The sequence below is a fragment of the Saimiri boliviensis genome, chromosome 10, assembly GCF_048565385.1.
Source record: "Saimiri boliviensis isolate mSaiBol1 chromosome 10, mSaiBol1.pri, whole genome shotgun sequence".
NCBI classification, from domain to species: Eukaryota; Metazoa; Chordata; class Mammalia; order Primates; family Cebidae; genus Saimiri; species Saimiri boliviensis.
The window spans coordinates 73,908,257-73,934,943 of record NC_133458.1 but is presented as its reverse complement, the minus strand read 5'-3'; the positions used below and the strand labels follow the sequence as shown (position 1 = coordinate 73,934,943).

Below are 26,687 nucleotides of genomic sequence, written 5' to 3'. Positions count from 1 at the left end.
AGCTTAAAGTCTGATTAGGGCTGATAAAGGAAGCTTTTATTTCCTTCATGTTTTATATTTTAGACTGAATTTGAAAGGAGGACCATAATGGATACAAATATTTACACACATTTTAAAGGCCATTAGCTCAGCTCATTCTCAGAGCCAATTTCTTTAAGAGTCGCTGTGAAACATTCTTAGCTGCAATAGTTCATAGTTTAAAAGTCAGTATAACAATTTTGAAGGAACCATTATAGGCCATCACTTCTACAGTGACTTTCAGTGTACATTATCTCCTCCAGTTTTGGCCTAAAGGATAACAAATTGGATATTTAAAAAAATCTGAATCTGAGAATAAAATGTGATAAAGAGAAAAACAGATTCTTTTCTTTTCCTCAGTAAATGCACATTTCTCCAAGCACAAAGAGAAGTGAAACAGTTTACATTTCTGTGGTTTAATTTTCCAGACTGTATAGATGTGTTTTTGTTATACCTTGTAATTGAAAAATGCCTAATTCTTATTCTAACTCTGCCTTAGACTATCATATTTTACTTTTTCTTTTCTTTTTAAATTAGGGAATTCCTGGGTACAAGGGTGACAAGGTAAGTTGGTAAAAACCAATAGATAGACCAGAATTTCAAAAAGAAAAACAGAAACATAAGTGTATTTATGAACTTAATGAAAGTTATTTTATTTATTTTTGTAAGTCTAGATTCCCTCTTTCCTGAGTTAACATAAAATAATAATAGAACTTAACATATGGATGTGTGTTGTAAGGGATGGAGGGTACCATAAGATTCCTAAGATTAGAATCCAGCCTCCTTCAGCTTTGCAAACATGAATTATTTTTCTAGAGAACCCCAATTTATAAGCCATGCAGCACAGGTATGCAGGCTAAATGTCTATTTACACAAACAGATTCAGCAATACTCCAAGTAGGTTTCTCCCTTGTAGCTTAACTTCCTATGAAAACCTAGACACCAAACCCTCTCCCAGGGGAAAGAGAGGATTTATCCTGGTTAAGCAGTGAAGAGCCACTGACTTCACTGATTCAGGCAACTGGGTAGAGCTTGCAGGGGTAAATTTGGCAAACAAGCAAACAAAAGGTATGGGTTGGTAGATGGTTTGATGATTATTTGTGAGTTACAAGTTAGGATACCAAACTGCTTTAAAAGGGATTAACAAGTTGTACTGGGGCTCAGGAACCTCTGAGAGTGCTCACTCGTTCATTGATAAGTCTGTCCCACAGTTATCTTTATTATCAGATTTTCTATCTGAAATCAGAACATGCACCTATCATCCATCCCATCCTACAGTGCTACAACCCTCAGGCATGGGAAAGAGGCTGGAACTTTTGAGGGTCCATCTCTGGGTCTCCTCTGGCCTCTCTACTTCTCATGGAGCCAGGAGTCTGCAGGAGGTCTGTACTTCCTTCTCTTGGATCATGCGTTGGGTAGCCAAGACCCCAGAGGGCCTGCTGCTGGGAGGGCATACAAAAACCTCCTTTCAGTATCCATCTTTTTCCTAGGCTGAAAGTGAGCCAAATGGTAGCTGTTGGGGCAGGAGAGGTCATGCAGGGGGCTTTGTTGTGCTGCCCAGGGCATCTTCACATGTGTGTTCATGCTCTTCTTGCTGTGGAAGGAGTTGGAGGTAGGAAGTGAAGTGGGGGCCAGGGTGCAGGGGGCTGTGTCTGGCAAGGACCTCTGAGGAATTCACAAGTCTTTTAATTCTTTATTCCTTTTGAAGACACATTTATTAAAGAAGGAAGCCAGAACATTATTAGTTTTCACTTTCAACTATTTAGACACACGGTATATGGGCTTCGACTTACGCTCTTTTTTAAAATTTTTTATTTTATTTTTTTAAACTGTACTTTAGGTTCTGGGGTACATGTGCAGATCATGCAGGATTGTTGCATAGGTACACACATGGCAATGTGGTTTGCTGCCTCCATCCCTCCATCACCTACATCTGGCATTTCTCCCCATATTATTCCTCCCCAACCTCCCCACCCCCACTGTCCTTCCCTTGGTGCCCCCCAACATACCTCAGTGTGTGATGCTCCCCTCCCTGTGTCCATGTGTTCTCATTGTTTATCACCCGCCAGTGAGTGAGACCATGTGGTGTTTGATTTTCTGTTCTTGTGTCAGTTTGCTGAGAATGATGGTTTCCAGATTCACCCATGTCCCTACAAAGGACACAAACTCATCCTTTTTTATGGCTGCATAGTATTCCTTGGTGTATATATGCCACATTTTCCTTGTCCAGTCTATCATTGATGGGCATTTGGGTTGGTTCCAGGTCTTTGCTATTGTAAACAGTGCCATTATGAACATGTGTGTGCATGTGTCTTTATAATAGAACAATTTATAATCCTTTGGGTATATACACAGTAATGGGATTGCTGGGTCAAATGGAATTTCTATTTCTAGATCCTTGAGGAATCTCCACACTGTCTTCCACAATGGTTGAACTAATTTACACTCCCACCAACAGTGTAAAAGTGTTCCTATTTCTCCACATCCTCTCCAGCATCTGTTGTCTCCAGATTTTTTAATGATAGCCATTCTAACTGGTGTCAGGTAGTATCTCAATGTGGTTTTGATTTGCATTTCTCTAATAGTCAGTGATGATGAGCATTTTTTTTTGTATGTTTGTTGGCCTCATATATGTCTTCTTTTGAAAAGTGTCTGTTCATATCCTTCGCCCCCACTTTTGGATGGGTTTGTTTATTTTTTTTCTTGTAAACCTGTTTTAGTTCTTTGTAGATTCTGGATATCAGCCCTTTGTCAGATGGGTAGATTGCAAAAAATTTTTTCCCATTCTGTTGGTTGCCAGTTCATTCTAATGATTGTTTCTTTTGCTGTACAGAAGCTCTGGAGTTTAATTAGGTCTCATTTGTCTATTTTGCCTTTTGTTGCCAATGCTTTTCGTGTTTTAGTCATGAAGCCCTTGCCTATGCCTATATCCTGAATGGTTTTGCCTAGATTTTCCTCTAGGGTTGTTATGGTGTTAGGTCTTATGTTTAAGTCTTTAATCCATCTGGAGTTAATTTTAGTGTAAGGTATCAGGAAGAGGTCCAGATTCTGCTTTCTGCACACTGCTAGCCAGTTTTCCCAACACCATTTATTAAACAGGGAATCCTTTCCCCATTGCTTGTTTTTGTCAGGTTTGTCAAATATCAGATGGTTGTAGATGTGTGCCCTTTATCATTTATATATTGTGATATACCCTATATCTCTGTTTTGGTATGAGTACCATGCTGTTTTGATTACTGTAGGCTTGTAGTTTGAAATCACGTAGCATGATGCTTCTGGCTTTGTTCTTTTTGCTTAGGATTGGCTATGCGGGCTCTCTTTTGGTTCCATGAAGTTTAAGGTGGTTTTTTCCAGTTCTGTGAAGAAAGTCATTGGTAGCTTGATGGGGATAGTGTTGAATCTGTAAATTACTTTGGGGAGTATGGCCATTTTCACGATATTGATTCTTTCTAACCATGAGCATGGAATGTTTCTCCATCTGTTTGTGTCCTCTCTTATTTCCTTAAGTAGTGGTTTGTAGTTCTCCTTGAAGAGGTCCTTTACATGCTTTGTTACTTGTATTCCTAGGTATTTTATTCTCTTTGTAGCAATTGTGAATGGGCGTTTGCTCATGATTTCTCTATTAGTCTGTTATTGGTATATAGAAATGCTTGTGATTTCTGCACATTGATTTTGTATCCCAAGACTTTGCTGAAGTTGCTTATCAGTTTAAGGAGATTCTAGGCTGAGATGATAGGGTCTTCTAAATGTACAATCATGTCATCTGCAAATAGAGACAATTTGACTTCTTCTTTTCCTAATTGAATACCTTTATTTTTTTTTTCTTGCCTAATTTCTCTGGCTGGAACTTCTAATACTATATTGAATAGGAGTAGTGAGAGAGAGAGAGCATCCTTGTCTAGTGCTGGATTTCAAAGGGAATGCTTCCAGGTTTTGCCCATTCAGTATGATATTGGCTGTAGGTTTGTTGTAAATAGCTTTTATTGTTTTGAGATATGCTCCTTCTATACCTAGTTTTTTTTGAGAGTTTTTAGCATAAAGGGCTGTTGAATTTTGTCAAATGCCTTCTCTGCATCTATTGAGATAATTATGTGGTTTTTGTCTTTGGTTCTGTTTACGTGGTGGATTACATTTATAGACTTGCCTATGTTTGACCAGCCTTGCCTCCCTGGCATGAAGCTTACTTGATCATGATGGATAAACTTTTTGCTGTGCTGTTGCAATAGGTTGGCCAGTATTTTATTTAGGATGTTTGCATCTGTGTTCATCATGGATATTGGCCTGAAGTTTTCCTCTTTTGTTGAGTCTCTGCCAGGTTTTGGTATCAGGATGATGTTGGTCTCATAAAATGATTTGGGAAGGATTCCCTCTTTCTGGATAGTTTGGAATAGTTTCAGAAGGAATGGTACCAGCTCCTCTTTGTACGTCTGGTAGAATTCAGCTGTGAAACCATCTGGACCTAGATTTTTTTGATTGGTAGGCTATTAATTGCTGCCTCAACTTCAGCCTTTGTTATTGGTCTATTCAAGGTTTCAACTTCTTCCTGGTTTAGGCTTGGGAGGGTGCAAGTGTCGGGGAATTTATCCATTTCTTCCAGGTTTACTGGTTTATGTGCATAGAGTTGTTTGTAGTAATCTCTGATTGTAGTTTGTATTTCTGTGGAATCAGCGGTGATATCCCCTTTATCATTTTTTACTGCATCTATTTGTTTCTTCTCCCTTTTTTTTTCTATTAATCTGGCTGGTGGTCTGTCTATTTTGTTGATCTTTTCAAAAAACCAGCTCCTGGATTTATTGATTTTTTTGAAGGACTTTTTTGTGTGCGTGTGTGTGTTTCTGCCTCCTTCAGTTCTGCTCTGATCTTAGTTATTTCTTGTCTTCTGCTAGCTTTTGAGTTTTTTTTTTGTTTGTTTGTTTTGTTTTTTTTTGATCTTGCTCCTCTAGCTCTTTCAATTTTGATGATAGGGTGTTGATTTTAGATCTTTCCTTGCTTCCCATGTGGGCATTCATTGCTATAAATTTCCCTCTAGACACTGATCTAAATGTGTCCCAGAGATTCTGGTATGTTGTATATTCATTCTCATTGATTTCAAATAACATATTTATTTCTGCCTCCATTTCATTTTTTTTCCAGTTGACATTCAGGAGCGAGTTGTTCAGTTTCCATGAAGTTGTGCAGTTCTGAGTTAGTTTCTTAATCCTGAGTTCTAATTTGATTGCCCTGTGGCCTGAGAGACTGTTTGTTATGATTTCTATTTTTTTTGCATTTGCTGAGGAGTGATTTACTTCCAATTATGTGGTCAATTTTAGAGTAAGTGCAGTGCGGTGCTGAGAAGAATGTATGTTCTGTGGATTTGGGGTGGGGAGTTTTGTAGATGTCTATTAGGTCCGCTTGGTCCAGATCTGAGTTCAAGTCCTGGATATCCTTGTTAATTTTCTGTCCCATTGATCTGTCTAATATTGACAATGGGGTGTTAAAGTCTCCTACTATTATTGTGTGGGAGTCTAAGTCTCTTTGTAGGTCATTAAGAACTTGCTTCATGTACCTGGGTGCCCCTGTATTGGGTGCGTATATATTTAGGATAGTTAGCTCTCTTGATGCATTGATTCTTTTAACATTATGTAATGCCCTTCTTTGTCTCTTTTGATCTTTGTTTCTTTGTTGGTTTAAAGTACATTTTATCAGAGACTAGGATTGCAACTCCTGCTTTTTTTTTTTTTTTTTTTTTTTTTTTGCTCTCCATTTGCTTGATAAATCTTCCTCCATCCCTTTATTTTGAGCCTATGTGTGTCCTTGCACATGAGATGGGTTTACTGAATACAGCACACCAATGGGTCTTGACTTTTTATCCAATTTGCCAGTATGTGTCTTTTGATTGGGGCATTTAGCCCATTTACATAAGGTTAATATTGTTATGTGTGAATTTTATCCTGCCATTTGATGCTAGCTGTAAGTTTTGCCTGTTAGTTGACACATTTTTTGCATTGTGTCAATGGTCTTTACCATTTGGTACATTTTTAGAGTGGCTGGTACTGGTTGTTCCTTTCCTTGTTTAGTGCTTCTTTCACGAGCTTTTATAAGGCAGGCCTGGTAGTGACAAAATCTCACAGCAATTGCTTGTCCATAAAGGATTTTATTTCTCCTGTGCTTTTGAAGCTTAGTTTGGCTGGACACCAAATTTTAGGTTGAAAGTTCTTTTCTTTAAGATGTTGTATATTGGCCCCCCACTCTCTTCTGGCTTGTAGGGTTTCTGCAGAGAGATCCACTGTGAGTCTGATGGGCTTCTTTTTGTGGATAATCTGACCTTTTTCTCTGGCTGCTGATTTTTTCCTTCATTTCAACCCTGGTGAATCTGAGGATTATGTGCCATGGGGTTGCTCTTCTTGAGGAATATCTTTGTGGTGTTCTCTGTATTTCCTGGACTTGAATGGTGGCCTGACTTGCTAGGTTGGGGAAGTTCTTCTAGATAACATCCTGAAGAGTGTTTTCCAGCTGGGATCCATTTTCTCTGTCACATTCAGGTACACCTATCAAGTGTAGATTAGATTTTTTTACATAATCCCATATTTCTTGAGGGCTTTGTTCGTTTCTTTTCACTCTTTTTTCTCTATTTTTTTCCTTCTCATTTTATTTCATTGAGTTGATCTTCAATCTCTGATATTCTTTCTTCTGCTTGGTTGATTCAGCTACTGAAATTTGGGTATGCTTCACGAAGTTCTTGTGCTGTGTTTTTCAGCTCTGTTAAGTCATTTATATTCTTCTCTAAGCTGTTTATTCTAGTTGGTATCTCATGTAACCTTTCTTCTAGGTTCTTTCCTTCTTTGCATTGGGTTAGCACATGTTCTTTTAGCTCTGAGAAGTTTGTTATTACCCAAGTTCTGAAGCCTGTTTCTGTCAGTTCATCAGATTCATTCTCCTTGCTTCTTTGATCCCTAGCTGGTGAGCAGTTGTGATCCTTTGGAGGAGGAGAGGCGTTTTGGTTTTTGGTGTTTTCATCCTTTTTGCACTGGTTTCTTCCCATCTTAGTAGCTTTATCTACCTGTGGTCTTTGTAGTTGGTGACTTTCAGATGGGATCTCTGAGTCAACGTCCTTTTTGTTGATGATGAAGTGATTGCTTTCTGTTTCTTAGTTTTCCTTCTAACAGTCAGGCCCCTCTGCTACAGGACTGCTGAAGGTCCACTCAGTTCCCTGCTTGCTTGGGGATCACCTGTGGGGACTGCAGAACAGTAAGGGTTGCTGCTGATTTTTTATTCTGTTATCTTTGTCCAAGAAGGGTACCTGCCAGATGTCAGCCTTAGCTCTCCTTTATGAGGTGTCTCTTTGGGTATACAGGGGTCATGGAGCTGCTTGAGGAGACAGTCTCTCTTATAGGAGCTCAAGTTCTGTGCTGGGAGCTCTGCTGTTCCATTCAGAGCTGCTGAGCAGGTACCTTTAAGTCTGCTGCAGTGGAACTCATAACCGCCTCTTTTTCCAGGTGCCATGTCCTACGAAGGTCAGTTTTACTTATAAGTTCCTGTCGTGCTGCTGCCTTTTTTCAAAAATGCCCTGCCCCATACAGAGTAGTCTAGTCACAGTCTTCCAGCAGAGGTGTTGCTGAGCTGCTGCAGGCTCTGCCCAGCTGCTGTGTGAACTGCCTCAGTAGTGGTGGTCATCCTTACCCCGACTGACCTGGGCCATCCTGGTTCCAGCTGTGCTTGCTGGGAAACTTTCAATCCAGAGTGTTTCAGACTGCTTGTTTTGCGGGGGTGGTACCCACCAAGCCAGATCACCTGGCTCCCTGTCTCAGGACCCTCCCTTTCAGTTAAATGGGTGGCTTTGTCTCCCAGGCGTTCTAGGCACCAGTTGAAATGGCTGCCCAGATTTGTGTGAGTTTCTGTGTACTAAGCCATTACTGCCTGAAACCACCATGCTGAAAATGGCAGTTTTTGGCCAGGAATCTCCTGGTCTGTAGGCAGTGAACATTTGTTTGGAAATGCAGTGGACACTCACCCTCTGCATTGTTCTTACTGGGAACTGCACTCCGGAGTTCTTCCTATTTGGCCATCTTGGATCCTCAGCCCTCCACTTATACCCTTGCCCTGGGCCCTGCAAATATTAGGGGTGAGCCTGCATGCCAGCCAATAAATAGACCCTAATCACTGGCAATGTCAGGCCTCCAAGGAGAAGAGTATGAGAAAACCCATAATTCTGCACTTAGCAGTCTTAAGAACTTAGGTATCTCAATATATTGGAGTATCTGTTTCTTTGACTGGATGGAAAAAAATTTTCTACAGGCCTGCCTAATTTACAGAGTAGTTGGAGAATCAAATAATGGATGTGACAATGTATTCTGAAATGTTGGCTTTTCTACAAAAGTAAGTGCCATTATAAAGAGGAAAGGAACATATATTAATTTGGGAAAGCTAAAAAATTTTCACGGTTGTAAAATTATCCTGTATATAGTTGAGGAAAATTATGGGTGGCCCCCCTCCTCCATTTTGATTTATATAGTGAGGTAGTTATCAACACAAGGAAGATTTATACATATATATTTTGAAAAGATTCATTTCACTGTCTAGAGAGTTATTGATTCACTGGAAGAGTTCTCACTTGGAAAATACAAGCTGTCAGAGCAAAGTGACCCTGAACCATCGACATTTAAACCAGAATTTCACTAGGAGCACAGCATCAGAAAATAGAGGCTGAGAACAGAGCTGATCTGTTCATGGCTCTCTGAAATACTCAGTCTCTGAAACTATGTAATTGTGGCCATTCCACAGGGATTAATGAGCCCACCAAAAAGGAAAATGCCTTTGCAGAGGCAAATAACATGAATACAATATTTTCATTGATGGAAATCTGCCCCTCTCCCCACCAAAAACAAATGCAGTTCCTCAGGCCTCTATAGCTAACAAATCTGTCTGGACAAATGGAATGTGAATTCTAGCCAAAAGCATTTTAAGTGTATTTATGGTACTTTTCTGTTTTATATTTTGGTGGTTGACTCATTTTATCCCATCCAACATTATTAAATTAATTGCTTTCTAATTGATTCTTCAAAAGTGATTTTCCATTTGCATTCAGAAATAAATGTTCAACTTGTTCTAAGTGAAAGCTCAGTTTTTCCTGGGTTAGTTTGACTCACAAAAGGATGTGAGAGAGAACAGATTGCTTTTGATCGAGGCATAGCTGCCTCTAAGGGTCACACCTCCCTCTTTTCTGCTCCTGATGCCTGCAAGAGCCCAGGCAGTACCCCAGGCAGAAATGTCAGGTTAATGGAACGTTACTTGCACCCTGTGACAGTGTGCCTTGTTCAGCTACAGGTGACTGATAAGAACGTGGACTTGAGAGCCTAACAGACTCAAGCCTATGGTCATGAACAAACTAATCTCTCTGAGCCTCGTTTTGCTTATCTGTGAGTGGAGATATACCTCGAAAGGCTGTTATGAGGATTAGCAATAATGTAAATGTTATGATGCATCTTTGCATTGATAAGTGGAAGTTACAATTGTGATTTTCCTTCTTAGAGCACTGCTATTCAAACTGTAGTCTACAAGCTGGCTGCCAGTTTTAGGAATAGTTTGTTGCATTCCGCAGCAAGATAAATCTTCCCCCAGCATATAAATCCACTATATTACTACGTATGCTGTTAAAAGTTCAACTGATATTTATTTTTCATAGCAAGACTTCCTGGATGAAGGAAGTAGTGCCTTCATTTATATTTGAATGCAGTTTCCTTATGTGATTGTGTAGTGGCACTTCCAGTAACATGCTCTAGAGCAGTAGAGGCAGAATAAAGCAGCAACAGCAGCAGAAGCAGAAGCTAGTGGTGAGAGCACTGGACTAGGAGTCATTGGGTAGCCTGTGCATTTAAGTAGATCACTTAACATTTCCAATTGTGTTTCCTTATCCTGAAAATGAGAATTGAATTGAGGCTCAAAATAAAGATATATATATATAAAAGCATTTTGAAGACCCTAAAGTGATTTATAAACAAAAGATAATTCTATGATTATAAAACTTTAGTCATTTTTCTGACTATCACCTTTTAGTTCTAATTATTAGATGTCTCAAAAGTTTGACATAGAGATTGGTATTCAGAGGTCCTAATTCTCATTCTATTTGAGCAAACCTTTTAAAAATATTTATTTTTATTTAAAAGTTTTAATTGACAAATCTAAAAAGTTCATATTTATTGTATTGTATAAAATATGATTTGATAAGCATATATGTTGTAAAATGGCTAACTTGAGCCAATTAACATATGCATCACCTCACATAATGATCAATTTTTGTGGTGAGAATGCTTAAAACCTACCCTTTTAGTGATTTCAATGCAAGACATGTTATTAACGATAGTCATCATGTTGTACAACAGATCTCTTGAACTTACTGCTCCTATCTAAGTTTTGTATCTTTTGACCAACATTTCCCAAGTTTCCACCCATTACCCCTGGTAACCACCCTTCAACTCTGTGCTTCTGTGAGTTCAACGTTTTTAGATCTCACATATAAGTGAGATTATGCCATATTTGTCTTTCCGTTCCTGGCTTATTTCATTTAACATGATGTCTTCCAGGTTCAGGTTCATCTATATTGTTACAAATGAAAGGATTTCCTTTGTAAAGGATGAATAATATTCCATTGTACACCACATTCTCTTTCCTTAACCTTCTTAATTACAAATTTTTAGTCTATAAAATTAGATTAAGATTGATCTCAGACAGTTAATGTCAGATTAACTGAGATGCAATATTTATGATAAACTATCACTACTAAACTCAAAAGCACAACTCAAATATTGTGTTTTTTGCAATATTCTAGGGCAGACAGGGCAGTAGAGCATAATGAAAAATCTGTAGCATGCTTTCTTCCAAGTCCCACTCTCCCACAGTAGACCTTGCTAACTAATTATGGCACCTGTTCCCACCAACTCACAATGCAATCTCATCTTAGATCCTTTCTCTCACAGTTCTCCAGATGAAGCCTACTAGGTGATCAAGGTTGGTATCAGGCTGAAGCATGGTGTTCTTAAAATATAGGAATTCTGAGTTAGAATATCTGGGTTCAGACCCTGATTTTTTACTTACTAGCTACTTGATAGAGGAAAAGTTATCTTGTTGAGTTTAAATGTTCTCAACTATAAAATAAGAATGATAAAGCTGATCTCCTTGGGCTGTTATGTGGATTCAATTAAACCATGTATGCAAAGGGCATCTAATATGTGGTTAGACACTAGTTTCCTTTTCTTCTAGTTTTGTCCATTTCTTAAAAATGTCAACCCTTATTACATACATTGTTGCTGATGTGTTCCTGTCAAGTTAAGGATGGCTCGTGGGTAAAAATCATCAGACTTCCATGTGCATGCAACCCACGGTATTGAAGCTAAAATTGTATAGAAACCAACAGAGTGCTTATGTTACAAGAGTCTGCTGGGAATTAAAAAAAAACCCAAACATTTTTAATAGTGAATGATTATAAGTGTTTTCTTATTTATTTCACTTATTTATTTTTTAGGGTGAACGTGGGGAATGCGGTAAACCAGGAATAAAAGGTGACAAAGTAAGGAACATGTTTTTAAAATGCTTACAGCTGTGATCCCTTTTGGGTTGTGTTTCCTTAAGGGGAAATTCCTGTGCTGAATTATGTTGATCTCGCTACTAAGTTGGAATCAATGGCTCAATTTTTCACATCTGTAAAACATGTGGTAGAAAACAAAGTGATGCCTAACTCAAAAATGGAGCCCCCAAATGCGTTTCTTATGGACTATTAAGACTTTGTGACACCCTAACCTTGGAGGCCACACCTACTGAATGTTATGGCGAAAATAATTATTTAACCAGCAAAGTTAATTCAAGCTGCAGTTCAGAGTAGAATTGTCTTCCAGATGTGAACACTGAGAACAGGCACTTTCCAAAAGAGTGTGAAGAACTCTGAAATAAGTCAGTGAAATAGTTACAAACAGTGTGGTGCAACTAGACATAAAGATTTGGAATTTTGAAAATGTAGACACAGACAATTGGATAGATATTCACCTTTATTTAAAAAATAAGTATAGGCTGGGCACAGTGGCTCATGGCTGTAATCCCAGCACTTTGGGAGGCCTAGATGGATGGATCACCTGAAATCAGGAGTTTGAGACCAGCCTGATCAACATGGTGAATCCCCATCTCTACTAAAAATACAAAAATTAGCTGGGCATGGTGGCATGTTCCTATAGTCCCAGCTACTTGGGAGGCTGAGACAGGAGAATTGCTTGAACCCGGGAGGCAGAGGTTGCAGTGAGCTGAGGTTGTGCCACTGCACTCCAGCCTGGGTGACAGAATGAGACTCTATCTCACAAAAAAAGAAAAAAAAAGCACTTAAATTTGGAAATAGTATTAAGTATGTTAAAGAGTTCCTCAAAAGGCCAAATATATACAGAGAGTATATCTGAAACATAATGTTAAAGGGTCCAAAAAATACAGCCAAAAATAAATAGTTTTCATTACAGTTAAGAACTATTAACATCATGCCACCAAGATACCAAACTTTTTCATTTTCTATGTTATAATTCTGGAATGGCGTCAAGGAGAGAAAATGAGGCAGAAGGTTAGGAGAAGAGGGGGCGATAATGACATTGGCTCATGGAACTAAACACTTTAAATAGATTGAGACTTTCTGAATGCTTTTAAACTACTGTAGAACTAAAGTTCAGATGAATCTGCAAAATGTAGGCTTGGTAATTATCTCTGGTCAAAATGGGAAATGTGAAAATAAATAGATTTTTTGCTGGAATATAATTGAACATGTAAGATGTACTTGGATACTGGAAATACAGAAAAAGGGACACACATAGAATAGAACAGAAATGAAAGTCAAACAATACCTGGGAAAACTAGATGAAATAAAAATGGTTGACAAAGGATATATTTCATTGACTAAGATGTCAGGGATTGTTAAATGTCCCATTATTTTCCATGCCAAAAATAAATAAATAAATAAATAAACCCACTGCCAATTATAAATGTAAGGTACAATTGATTGTAAAATATACCCCAATGTCAGAGATATAAAAACGTGAAAGGCCAGGCACAGTGGCTCACACCTGTAATCCCAGCACTTTGGGAGGCTGAGGCAAGGTGGATCACCTGAGGTCAGGTGTCCGAGACCAGCCTGATCAACATGTTGAAACCTGTGTCTACTAAAAATACAGAAATTAGCTGGGCATGGTAGTGTGCACCTATAATCCCAGCTACTAAGGAGGCTGAGGCAGGAGAATCACTTGAACCGAGCAGGTAGAGGTTGCTGTGAGCCAATATCACACCACTATACTCCAACCTGGGTGACAGAGTGAGACTCTGTTTCAAAACAACAACAAAAAAAGTCTTAAAGCCAATGAGATATAGTGTCCTTGACGCTAAAAAATACAAAAATTAACTGGGTGTGGTGGCGCCCACGTGGCATCTCAGCTTCTCAGGAGGCTGGGGCAGGAGAATTGCTTGAACCCAGGAGACAGAGGTTGCAGTGAGCCGATTGTGCCATTGCACTCCAGCCTGGGTGACAGAGTAAGACTCCATATCAAAAACAAAACAAAATCAACAAACAACAAAATATTATCTCACCAGTGTGGGCCACTTGGGAGGCTAAGGTGAGAGGATTCCTTGAGCTTGGGAGGTAGAGGCTGCAGTGAGCTACTCCATCCTGGGCAACAGAGCAAGACCCTGTCTCAAAAAAACCCCCAAAACCAAAAAAACAACCAAAACCAAACACACAAAAGTATTATGTCACCTATAAAATTAGCAAACAGGAAGTAATGTATAATACTAATTGTTGATGGGGAGCCTGTAAGATGAAGATACACTCTCTCATACTCAGGGAATGGGAATGATCAACAAACTTCATGGTGGAAGTGTCCCTCTCTTTATTTCTACATATGGCTTGGGAGACAAAGGAGAGCCAGCAAACCTTAAATTTGCTTATAGTCTCTGCTTCTGTCATCCCCTTCTAGGAGACTATTTTCAGGAGTGAATCAGAAATTGGACAGAGATTTATACATAAAGATGTTTGTTATATTACTTGGGTCTAAACTAGGGAAATGAGTAAATAAATTATGGTAGTTCCCTGTTCTTGAATATTTTCTGTTTACTCTGAGTTTTTAATGACATGGAAAAATATTTTTGATACGATGTAAGGCCAAATAGGTAGGACACAAATCCTATCAGGCATACACTTTGATCACATTATTTGAAGAGAAATCTATTGGGAATAAAACTGGAGGAAATATGCTAAAAATGTTAACGGTATTTGCTTCTGTGTGATTTTTCAAATTGTTTATTTACATATTTCTATAATTTTCAAAATGTGTCAATTGTTAACAGTTACAGTTTGATAAGCAAAAAAAAAAAAGTGGAAATCTGGAGAAATAAAAACTAGACTATGTTCTCCCTCACGAAATAGATTTTTAAAGGGTTTCCTGATTATGGGACAGACTGAAATATTTTCTATTAGAAGAGCATTGAATATAGAGTGTTTTCCAAGTTCAGTGTCCTGAAGATGAGCCAAAGAGTGATCTAGATATCATGGAAATGTACTACATTGTTAATTTAACTGACATTGCCCTGTTGAAAGGAAATAATGTTCCAATAAGTTTATAGCCCTCCAAGGAATCTTTAAAAGTAATTTATTTACTCAAACCAAAATAACCAAACTGTCAATACATAGGCAAGGGAGTTGCATCTAAAATTGTATTTTTGTGGAGTTTGTTTAGTGAAGGAAAGTTTGACACTTCTACTCCTTGGCTTGTTAATAAGGATTATTTCAATTTATTGTCTTTGATGTTAAGATAACCAGGGAAGACAACAATTACAGAGAACACATTTCCTTCCCTCCTGCATGTTGAAGATGTGTATTTAGAGAGACTTATTTTCAATTTTATTTCACAGGGATCCCCAGGGCCATATGGAGCAAAGGGACCCAGAGGAATTCAGGTAAGGGGGTTAGAACCTAAGTCTGGATTAGAATCACCTGGGGAGATTTTAAACCATCCCCGTGCCCACTTGCACCCTCTGCCAATTAAAGTGTCTGGAGATTGAAGCCAGGCGTTAATATTTTTTAAGATCCCCAAATGATTCCAATGTGCAACACATTTTGGAAATGCCTTCCCTAAAGTTTTCGTTAAGTTAACTAAGACTCCCAGAGATAGGTACCAACAGGCAAATATTCGTGAGTAGCTAACAGGATAAAGTTAAAAAATTAAGAATCTGGAAAGACAGAGAAAGTCAAAGTGGTTAAAAGCAGGATGTAAGTATTTTTGCCTGCTACTATAGTGTAGTTCGAAAAGTTACATATTTTAATATAAATCATAGTATTATATTGTTCTATAACTACAGGTAATGTTCTATAATAGGGACTGATTCTCTAAGGCATTTAAGTTAGACATCCATAGATTTCAGAAAATAATTTGAATCTTTTTCTAGCGTAGGAACTTGTCTAGAGTTATAATGGTGATCTGTGTAAGGAGTTAGTTTCAGTATTTCAAGAAGCCTACAGAAAATTATAATTTTACCCAGAATTTCCTAGACACCATCTAGTTAACCACTAACTTTTTGCTTTACTCTGGAAATGCCAGAGCCATGCAGTAATTCTGGTTATTACAGGTTCTCTGGAAGCTCTAACTTCAGTTACATATGCCTTAGATATTTTTAAAAAGAAGAGGTTTAATAGGTAAAATCTTTTTTAGAAAGAGTCAAGAACGTTGGAATAATGTTGAAAATACAGGTTTAGTAAATAAACATCTTGTTAATTAAATGTTTGCTTTTAGCATAAGTGCTATTTTAGAAGCTACTTATTTGACACAGAAATTTTATCTCATTCCATTTCTTGATTGAATGTAATTTCAATTTAGGTCTGAGTTACACAGTCTAATTTCTAACGCCAGGATCTACAGGGACCCTGAAGAATGATTCATTCCTGCTTGGCCTTTTGTACTCAGAACTAATTCTTGGTTTTCATCTTGGAGCAGGGAATTAGTGGACCTCCAGGAGATCCAGGCCCAAAGGGGTTTCAAGGCAATAAGGTAATCTTACCCTTTGGTTAAAAACAGGCCTTTCCCCTAGTGCACCATGGTAATGCGTGTTTTATTAGGTAAAAGTCAATGGATTCTTTGAGGAAGTACCTTTGGAAATGCATAATAACCTGCAGATGTGTACAGATAATCAAGTCCAAGTTCATTCAGGAAGTCAGCAGCATATCTTTATTATTATATTACTCAAACGGGGGCATTATTAACTATAAGCCATTATCTAGAATCTTTGCCATGTTTCCTTCTTAATCTTGACCTTTATTTATTTTATGGCTTATTAGAAATAGAGAAGCAGTAACTAGTGACACAATTCAAACCACTCACTCTATTTCCCAAATGTACTATCACCTCAATATACAGTTTATAGAGGAAATTTACAATTGCTATATCAGCAGAAATCAAGCTTTTTTAAATTACAGAGAAATCTCAGCCACCAGCACCATGCTTGTAATATCATTCCACGGAAAACCAGCCAAGACAGATAGGGAGGGGTTGAATATAAGCCATATAGAATAAAAAGATGCTGATAGGAGGGATCTTTAAAAGGCCTGGTTATAAGGCTCTCTTTTCCAATGAGAGTGACCATTAATTTGCTGAAACAAGCTTTTTAGTCCCTTTTTTAACTCTTCTAAATGTTTAGTAGATTTCACAGATACAGTAAATATCCAGTAAACAGTGTCGACTTAGTGATTTGAGTAGTATGGAATTTATGGCAGTAATAACAGCAGAAGATGCTCTCCTCAACTTAACCTAAAGAAAGCCAGCTTTTTAAGGGTGATATTAAATTGAAGTTGTAGGGAGCAATTAGGCTACTTGAGAGAGAGCAAAGAGAGTGACAAGTATAGTATTTTTAATGAGACAGTGACAGTGCGTGATTTACCAGGCCACTTTTAATTGGCAAATTAAAATAGAATGGGCTTCTCAGCAGGCACGTGCTTAGGCTTCATTTGAGAAAATGTCTTTTTCACATCTTGCCTATGATTAATTCTCTCTGGGGAAAGAAATGGCCTTGTTGAATACTGATGCGCAGTAGTTTTCATTAAATTGTGTTGGCTACAGGTACAATCCTAAAGCAAAAAAATATATATTTTGACAGTCAACACAATTTTTACAATTCTTTAGTTACCTAAGATAATTTTCATGTTTGTGAAAAAGAGACTTAAAATCAGGGATCAGAACTAGGGTTTGCAGTAGTGATAGAATTATAGAATGTTTGAGCCACTAGGGATGTTAGACATCATACTGGCTTAACATTTTCATTTTGGAAATGAGAAATGAAGCCTGGAGATCAAATGGCTTGCCTGAGGCGGAGTCCCAGCCAGGTCCCATCATCTGTGGAGGGCACTGGGGTGGTCCTGGCCAGGAAACAGTGCCTGAAGCTTTGGATGATGCAGGCTGTGGCAGTGGTGGTGGTATGGTAGGGAAGAGATGCAAAAAAAGGTGCTCTTCCTGGGCAAGACCAGCCTGGGTAACACGGTGAAACCTCATCTCTACTAAAATACAAAAAAAAAAAATGGCTGGATATGGTGGCATGCACCTGTATTCCCAGCTACTTGGGAGGCTGAGACAGGAGAATTGCTTGAACCTGAGAGGTGGAGGTTGCAGTGAGCTGAGATTATGCCACTGCACTCCAGCCTGGATGATAGAGCAAGACTCTACCTAAAAAAAAAAAAAAAAAAAAAAAAAAAAAGGTGCTCCTTCTCTTTCTCTCTCTCTTTTTCTTTTTAGAGATAGGGTGTTGCTTTGTTGCCCCAGCTGGAGTACAGGGGCGTGATCATAACCAATTGTAACTTGAACTCCTGGGCTCAAGTGATTCTCCTGCCTCAGCCTCCCAAATAGCTGGGACTGCAGGCACACACCACAGTGTCTGGCTAAATTATAAATTTTTTTTGTAGAAATGGGATCTCACATTATTGTCCAGTCTAGTATGGTCTGGAATGCGTGGCCTCAAGGGATCCTTCTGCCCTTCAGCCCCTCCCAAAGTGTTGAGATTACAAGTGCGAGCCACTGTACCTGGCCCAATTCTTTATGTCTAGTAGTCTTATGACTTAGGACTATGAATCATTTCAGTAAAATTTAGCTTTTAATTTCAACAGTATATTACTTTTTAATAATGCACCAAATGTGGTTTTTTTTGGGGGGTTGGTTATAATTTTTCTGACATAATAGCACTTTGTGGTTGACTTTTACAGCATAGTCATAAAAGGAGTCATTTTTCCAAAAGCATTTGAGCTCTTCATCAATTTCTCAAGGGTCTTTCTTTTGTAAAATATACATGACATAAAATTGCCACTTACATTTTAATCACAAAGTTCACTGCCAAGTGAACAAAGTTTATTGCCAATTGAAAAGTTGTCAATTTCAGCCGGGTGCGGTGGCTCAAGCCTGTAATCCCAGCACTTTGGGAGGCCGAGGCGGGTGGATCATGAGGTCAAGAGATCGAGACCATCCTGGTCAACATGTTGAAACCCTGTGTCTACTAAAAATACAAAAAAATTAGCTGGGCATGGTGGCGCGTGCCTGTAATCCCAGCTACTCAGGAGACTGAGGCAGGAGAATTGTCTGAACCCAGGAGGCAGAGGTTGCGCTGAGCCGAGATCGCGCCATTGCACTTCAGCCTGGGTAACAAGAGTGAAACTCCGTCTCAAAAAAAAAAAAAAGAAGAGCTGTCAATTTCTAGAGAATGTTGGGGATTGCTGGGAGGCTATGAAGTGGGCATGAGTTCCCCCTTTTCCCTCCAGTTGTGGTTCTGGTTTAAGGTCTTGACTCTTACTTTGACACTATTACTAACTTCTATATAATTTTTACTACTCTTTGGATCTGTTAGCTGGAGATTCATGTCACATTGATCATTAGCTCTGTTTTCATTTTATATATTTATTAGTGTACTGTCATTGAAGTCAGTTTTCAGGGAATGATTTCATCTTGCCTCCTAGAATGTACTATACTTTGAAGACATAATAATCTGTTTTGTTCCTCAATCTGGAAATAATATTTTATAGTGACATTTCTTTTTATACATTATCATTTTATTAGACAATTTTAAAAGAAACTGCTATTGCAATTTGTGCAAAGAAACTGTCTAAAATTCAGTAATTTTGTATTCTTTAATGGATACAAGGAAGATTATTGTAAAACTTCTATAATAGCTAACATTTATTTATTACGTATTTATTTGTTGGGGTCATCCCACATTGGGCACCACTGTCAGGGGCACCACCTGCAGGGGTCTGTCCTGCAGACCCTGACTCAGCTGTGGATGAATAAAGTACACTGACACACAGATACTATGCTTTGCTACTTTGGCTGAGGGTCTGTGCCACTTATAGACTCCCTGGAGAGTGCTGTGAAGAGATAGCAGCTGCTGGCCCCCACCAGCCAGTGAGACTTGCATTTGTGTAGTAAAGTTTAATTGACAAAGGCTTGAGTCAATGCCACTAGAGTGAAGAGATTAAAGGATAGATTCTGATACCCAAAGCAACCACCATTAGAGGGTAATCTCCCTGGTCAACCTCCCCCCGGCTCCCTGAGAGGGACATCCAGCTCAAAGGTTGGTTTTAAGACCACACGAGTAGACAAGTTAGCTAGGTAAATTACTCCCATTCCTTTGCCTTTGTGCCCTAATCTCTCTGGCTCCTGCAAAGAGACTCTGGCTGCCTTCAACCAAGAACTATAGAAAAAATCCCTTAGACCTTCCAAAAAGACTTAAGACTATATTCTATAACTTTCTCTAATATTTTTCCCTTAATATTTTTGCCATCACCCTGAATGGATCCCTACATTTATTATGTATAGATACGGTTTTAAATACTCATTTAATACTAGCACCACCTTTTGAGACATCATCTATTCTTACTTCCTTTCTACAGATTGGACTACTAAGATAAGTTTGTAAGACTACAGAAACCCAGAAGTCTGCTCTTAGCTACCATATTATATCCCTTTAGAAAAAATTGCTGAATTTCCTGAATATTTGGTTTGAAATAAATGCATTTCTTTTCGATAGTATGAAAGTTCTATCTGTTTTCCCTTTTGGTAGACTCTGTCTAGGGATAACAGTTTGTTGAAAGGTGCATTTCTACTGGGTTTTAATGTTCATCTGAAAGTGCAGGAAGAAAAAAGGGAATCTCTCGGGAGAAAGACAACAGCAGTGCTAATTGTGCATTTTCAAATAATATATTTCATATAAGACCTGAAAATAGAAATCTTTGTAACATTTGCAAAGATTCCATGAGAGTTTCTAGATGGGGCCTGCCTATGTCTATGAATTTATGAATAGTCTTTCTCTTGATTTATACTTGCTTCCTGTTGCTTTCAGGATTGTCTTTTCTTCATTAAAGGGTTTTCAGAAAAGGTGGCCAAAGAACAAAAGGAAAAAAATAGTATGTGTTAAATCAGGAAAAAAATGTGCTCCTGGCCCAGTTTCACCAATCGTTTCTGTTAATAATACTTTCCACATGTAAAGTGGCTCCTAGTCTGCCTTGAATGGCTTTGTTGCCTTAGCAACAAAACATAGATGTTTCTCAGAAAGAAGCCTTAGCTCAGAGGCCACCTCAGCCTCTACCACACATGAAGGTCATCTTGTGGCATTCATAAGAACATCTCAATAGTCTCTTAAATCAGTTAGAGTTGTAGTCACACAAGTGCCCGAGAAGCCTTATATCTGAGACCATATTGAAAATGTGACTCAGGAGAGAGCACTGTGCTCAGAGGAAAGACTGAACCCCTAAAAACCCAATGCTGCTGCCTTCCATGGGGCTGTCGTGGTGGCTTAGGTTGCAATCACATCTGATCATTGAAAAAGGCCTTTAATTAGTAGAAAGAACAGCTCATGATTAGTAGGCCTTTCAATTCACGGAGGACAAGTTACCGAAACTAATTTTGAACAATTCAACACGGTGGAACACTGGGTGTTCCCAGCCTATATTAGGTAATTTTTGCCATTTTCTTGATGTCTTTCTGAGGTTATTTTTGAAGGGCATTTCCTTCTCAAATCTCATGCAAATCCACTCTTTCCAAGACTCCCTTTGTGCCTTGGGAGGAGGGACTGCACGGTGGCATGTGCAGGAAGCAGCTGGTGACACTTCAACACATCCCAATGTTAGAGCTTCAAGGCCAAAAGGGCACAAGAAGATATCCCTGATGTTTTTTCCCAAGGGAAAGTACCATATGCTAATCCTCAGACGGTTAGAAAATACTGCAATATTATATATTTACTTATTTTAAAAGATGAATTGCCTCCCTTCCGCTAACTCCTTTCATCGTTACTGTAGGATGCTCATAATATTCCTGCAGGATATTTGTCTTAAGTATTTTCTTCTTGCTGTATAGTCAAGGATAAGAAATGTAACAATCTTTTACCTATGAGACTTGGTCTTGCTTTACATTCAGTTTAAGCTTCTGAGATATTAATAAAATCCATAGAGAAATAGCGCTAGACTGGTCCAGTTTAATAAATGGATATGGTCAGGGTAAGTGACTCAAACATTCATCCAAAATGGACAAACGGCTTAGTATTAGTGAATGAGCTACAACCATGTTTTAAGAGGAGTTCATTGCAGCGAGGATGATGAGAGTAGTACATGAAACATATAGTTCACCCTAAAGTTTGTACCACCCCACAGTTTTTGGATACCCTGCTTTTCTGAATCCTATTTTGTCAAGCTTCCATCCCAGTTTTTGAGGTTCCCAAGCAAAGGAAATATTTTTCCGGTTAACAATATACTAATAAGGAGATTAAGTAAACAAAGCTAGGTATACAGACCCTGAACTTAAAACTGTGAGCACGCTAAACATCCCTACACAATATCCAGTTTCCTTCAAAGTGTTCTATGAAAAAGGGTTTTGGCAGGAGGGCTGGCTGTCTTCCTTTTAGATATGACATTAGGAATGAATGTATGGATATTTCTGGGAGCTGGAAGTGTGCTAATCAAGTTTCTCTACTTTGAGCTTCCATATATTATATCTTTTAACATTCGTAGTCCTCTTTCAGATAGGAACCATTGGCAGAAGAACAGGGCAGATATGGGCAGGTCCATTACTGTTTTTATAAAGTCTAAATCAGAAGATGTGGGGACAATGGGTCAGGAACACCACTGGGAGATTTAAAAATTTTGCTATGCACACTTGTTCACACACATTTACATAAAGCAACAAGTGTTTCTTAAATGAATGAGTGAATAAAAGGTTTTAAGTGGTCAACAGTATCATACTGCAGACAGGTCATGTGGGCAATTGTCTCTGTGGTAACTTAATTTGGCAATACTGAGGTCATTGGGAAGCTCTGAAAGAATACTTTCAGTAGAAGGGTCAAGGAGATGGCAATGCATTGTGGAGAAAACCAGAGAGAAGGATGTAGCAGTCAGGAATATTGACCATTATTCTAACATAGTTGGGTAATAAAGACAAACAGGACAGCGTTGACATACCCCATCAAATGCTTCCTGTGCATTAAACAATCCAATATGTTACTTCTACTTTTTTCTAAGAGTGGCATGAAGACTTGGAGTGTAATTTTTTATTTTTTAAAGTTTCTTTTATACAACTTAATAGTATTATATTTTCTATGTCAGTATTTCCATTGGAACAGAAGTCATTAATGAAGATTTAGTAGTTTTAAAAGTACATTCTTGTTTTGGTCATTATTTAAATACTTGGCTGGCTCAAAATTTGCTTAGTAGCTAGGTCGACCTACTAAACGTACTTGATGTTTCCAATTGTGGGTTGGAAGTAGTTCAACATCACAATTATGAACAACTATAAAGCATTTTAAACTTTTTCATCAAAGAATCACCTTGTGTAGACATATTTCAGTTCTTATACAACTCAAAAACCTAACAATTTCCTAACATCATGGTGTTGCTCTCATCCACTTAAAGAGTCATGATTTGTAACAGGATATAATTCCTTATAATTTATCACTTGAAGTGAAGTAAATTAAGTGAAAACATGTAGACCTACATTTCTTGGTAAAGAATAATCAATCAAACAAAAAACTTTTTAAAGTTCACAATTATCTTAACAGAATGACTGTATTTTTGGCTCCATGTAAAGTATTTTAAGTATAGGGTACCTGAAAATGTCAGCTTTTCTAGTGTCCAAAAACAATAATTTGCTGTCTGGTTCTCCTGGCAGGATAATGACTTCGAACAAGGTTGCGACTACTCAGTGTATAGGAAGAATCCCTTTACAATTTTAATTATAAATAGCTGTTAAATGAAGAATCATAGCCAAGCTGCCAAATGATGTGAATGTTTTTTCCTTTAGAGATGTCAAAGTCTAAATGCTATTTCTGTTCTGGGCCTAATTAAAGGGAAAGAATCATTAGTAATTCAGCAATTCTTGCTGTGGAGAAAGCTTTGACCTACATGCACATCTGCCTACCAAAACTCTAAATGAGCTTATTAACTCGTTTGACATGAGACAACTGATAGTGACAACTTGAAGTGGCTGCCAGAACATGTGGGATGTCAGCCAATGGCTTCAAGGTAGATGATTTCTATTCCCAAATTGCTGGTGCATGTGGTTCTCAGCAGATGGGGTATATATACTCTGTGTGTGTGTGTGTGTGTGTGTGTGTGTGTGTGTGCGAGCGCGCGTGTGTGTGCGCATGCACACATGTGTGTAGATTGTCAGGTAAAAGCTCTGATGTACCAAGGAACCTAAAGTGCTGCCAACATTTCCCACAAAGTGGCTGAGTCTAACCTGCACACGTAAAGAGGGCACTAATATGGAATGAATCCACCACTGCAATGTCTTCGGAGGGATGTCAGAATGTTTTCTTTCTAATTTCATCAATATCCTTATTTATTTCAAGTAAGTTGCAATAACAACTTTGCAACAGAGAAATTAATTGTATTCCAAGGGTAAGGGTTTTTGTTGTGGTAAAATATACATAACATAACATTTATTATTTGAATCATTTGTAAGCATGCAATTCAGTGGTTTTAAATATATTCACAATGTTATATATAAGCCATCACCACTATCTATATCCAAAACTTTTTCATTGTCTCAGCATAAACTCTGTACCCATTAACCAATAATTTCCCATGTTTCCCTCCTCCCAGTCTCACAGGGTAAGGTTTTAAGAAACATTATCGCACTGTCATATGGACCCATCTCCTTTCATAAATCAATGGCCTTATTCTTAGGTTAATGGAGTATGTCCACCTTGAATTCTTACCAGCAACTCATTTTGTGCTGAAGTATTCTAAGCAGTGTCTTCTAGAGCTGCAATTCTCAAAAGCTCTCCCAATGGGCTGCTGAATGGTCCTTCCTTTTAGGGAAAATGACTTGCATTTTCTTACGTTTTGTTATATATAATGAAGTATGATTTTTCTATTAGCTGAAACACGTGAATTGCCATGTTTGTAGGCCAAACATGGTCAAATATTGTCAATTTCATGTGGTTTAATCTAATAGCATTCTAGAGGGTGAGTTAAGAGTTACTAAAATGTGGTTCAATATAATTTGTATTATATTCTTCACCAATTCATTGTTATTAGAATTTTTTTCTGCCTTAGAAAGCATAAGTAGGTAGAATATGTGGACTGGACTTTCTCTCTTACATAAGTAGCTGGTATTCAAAAAAGGTTTTAATTGGAGGTTTGACATAATAGTGGTTCCAAACTCAGTACAGTTCACTTACTAGTTTATATGTAGATTTGCCTTATGTGATTACAGTATTGCCAGTTGTAATTTATATTACTTTTAACATTAAGTGACAACCAGGTAGACTTTATGTACCTGAAATGGCATGTGCATCAGCTTGGGTAAGTTATATTTCCTCTTGTCTTATATTTTATTTTAGAGGTGCTTTGTTTTCATATGATGGATTTTCACTTTTGAGTAGATTGTAATTATCTGACTTTTGCATTTTTCATCCTATATGAAAGATATGAATTTAGTCTGCAGTCATATAATTTTTGAAATATTTTAAAAGAAGAATTTAAAAATTTCAAGAAGCAGTTTGGCATAGTAGTTGAGAGCACTGGCTTCAATGCCAAACAACCAGGTTTCAAACCCAGTCCTATGTTTTACTGACTGTGTGATTTGGGCAAGTTACTTTACCTTCCTATGACTCAGTCTTCTCATCCATGTAGTGAGTTAATAATAGTACCTACTTCTTAGAGTTGTGATGAGGATTAAATGAGTTAATACATGTCAGTTATGTAGAGAAGCACTTGTTGTATAGTAGGTGCCATATGTGTTGGTAATTTTAATTAAGTAGTTAAGTATTTTAACAACTGTCTTTATACTAATGTATACCAAGTTTATTCTGATAAATTTTCTAAAAACAAGCCTTTTATAGCACAACACTTCCTCCGAAATGAGAAACTTGGTGCTAAAAATGGAGATTGATTTAACAGGTACTTGATAAATATTGACTCCCCTCTTCTCCCCTCCTTCCCTCCTTCCCTCTTTTCTTCACTCCCCCCTCCTTCCTTTATCCTTGTCCCCTCCTCCCTCCCTCCTTCCTTCCTTCCTTCCTTTGTTCTTCTTTCCAAAAGGAGACTTTCTTGACCTTTCTCCCAAGCCCTGATATACAGTCATCTCTTTCTTGAGTTTCAGCTGAGTATCCTGGCCATACTCGAACCATTCTGTACCTACAAAATGCTCATCCATCTTTTTCTTCCATTTGGAAAGCATTAAAATATTTGTAATAAAACTTAAAATATTAAAGTTGGCACCATACATATCTGGGAAATGATTTTTAAAAGTTGCTAAAACATCTTTGTAATATTAAGAAAATATGATACGTTTTTCATAATTGTATTATTTAAAGAAGGGTGAAGTTTGTCCTCAAATATTTAATTCAGTCTTGGATAACCATTTCTTATGTACTATCTTAGAGAAATGAAGGATTTGCTTTTGGTTAAAATCAGTGCCAGGTATAGGGGGTGTTTGTTGGTTTTCTTAGCTGAACTTTCCTCTTCACTGTGGCTTCATTACTCTTTCAGCTAAAAAAAGTTAATTGTGTCTGGGTGCATTTGTAAGATAAACTGTGTAATAGATACTTGATATCATTGTGTAATTTATATACAGTTGCTCCTAGTTGAAAACCTAAGCAAACCAGAGGGAAGTCCAGAGGAGTATTTCTAGATCCCCAGCTCCCCCAGCCTAGAACAGGTTTCCAGTTTTGTTCACCTCCCACAGCCAGCAGAGCCCCTGCTTTCTAATCACTGCTCAATAAACGTTTGGCACATGGATGATTGAGTGAATGATAGTAATTAGCTAAACATTGAGAAGGCAAAGCTGAACGAAATCATATGCATCATCCCCACAGTCTAGCAGGGAGGAGATGGAGAACATTAAATGCGAAGTTACAACTGTAATGAATGCTCAAAAAAAAAAAAAAAAAAGGAAAACAGTGCTATTGATACTGCAGTGCCTAAAATAGGAATTTCAGTTGATCCAAAATCCCTTCTTGAAGCCATGCTGTTTAACATAAGATATGAAAGGTAAGAATCACTATGAAAGAGAGGTGAGAGCACCCCAGACAGACAGAATAGTCTGTGCAAAGATCCTGTGGCAGGAGGAGCAAGGCAAGTACAAGGAATTTAAACACAAGCCAATGTTGCTGGGATCAGGAGTGAAGAGGTGACTGACGACAGATGGGACTGG

The 26,687-nt window shown here is 38.1% G+C and overlaps 1 protein-coding gene across 12 annotated transcripts in view; it reads left to right on the top strand.

Moving 5' to 3' along the window:
* The window catches only part of COL28A1 (collagen type XXVIII alpha 1 chain), a 191,470-nt gene that overhangs the window by 48,276 nt on the left and 116,507 nt on the right, over positions 1–26,687 (top strand). For all 12 annotated transcript variants that reach the window (XM_010345655.3, XM_074379483.1, XM_074379482.1 and 9 more), the window contains 4 exons: positions 556–582; positions 11,516–11,560; positions 14,923–14,967; positions 16,002–16,055. In XM_010345655.3, the coding sequence (XP_010343957.3) occupies positions 556–582; positions 11,516–11,560; positions 14,923–14,967; positions 16,002–16,055 (171 nt within the window). The remainder of the gene's footprint in view (positions 1–555; positions 583–11,515; positions 11,561–14,922; positions 14,968–16,001; positions 16,056–26,687) is intronic.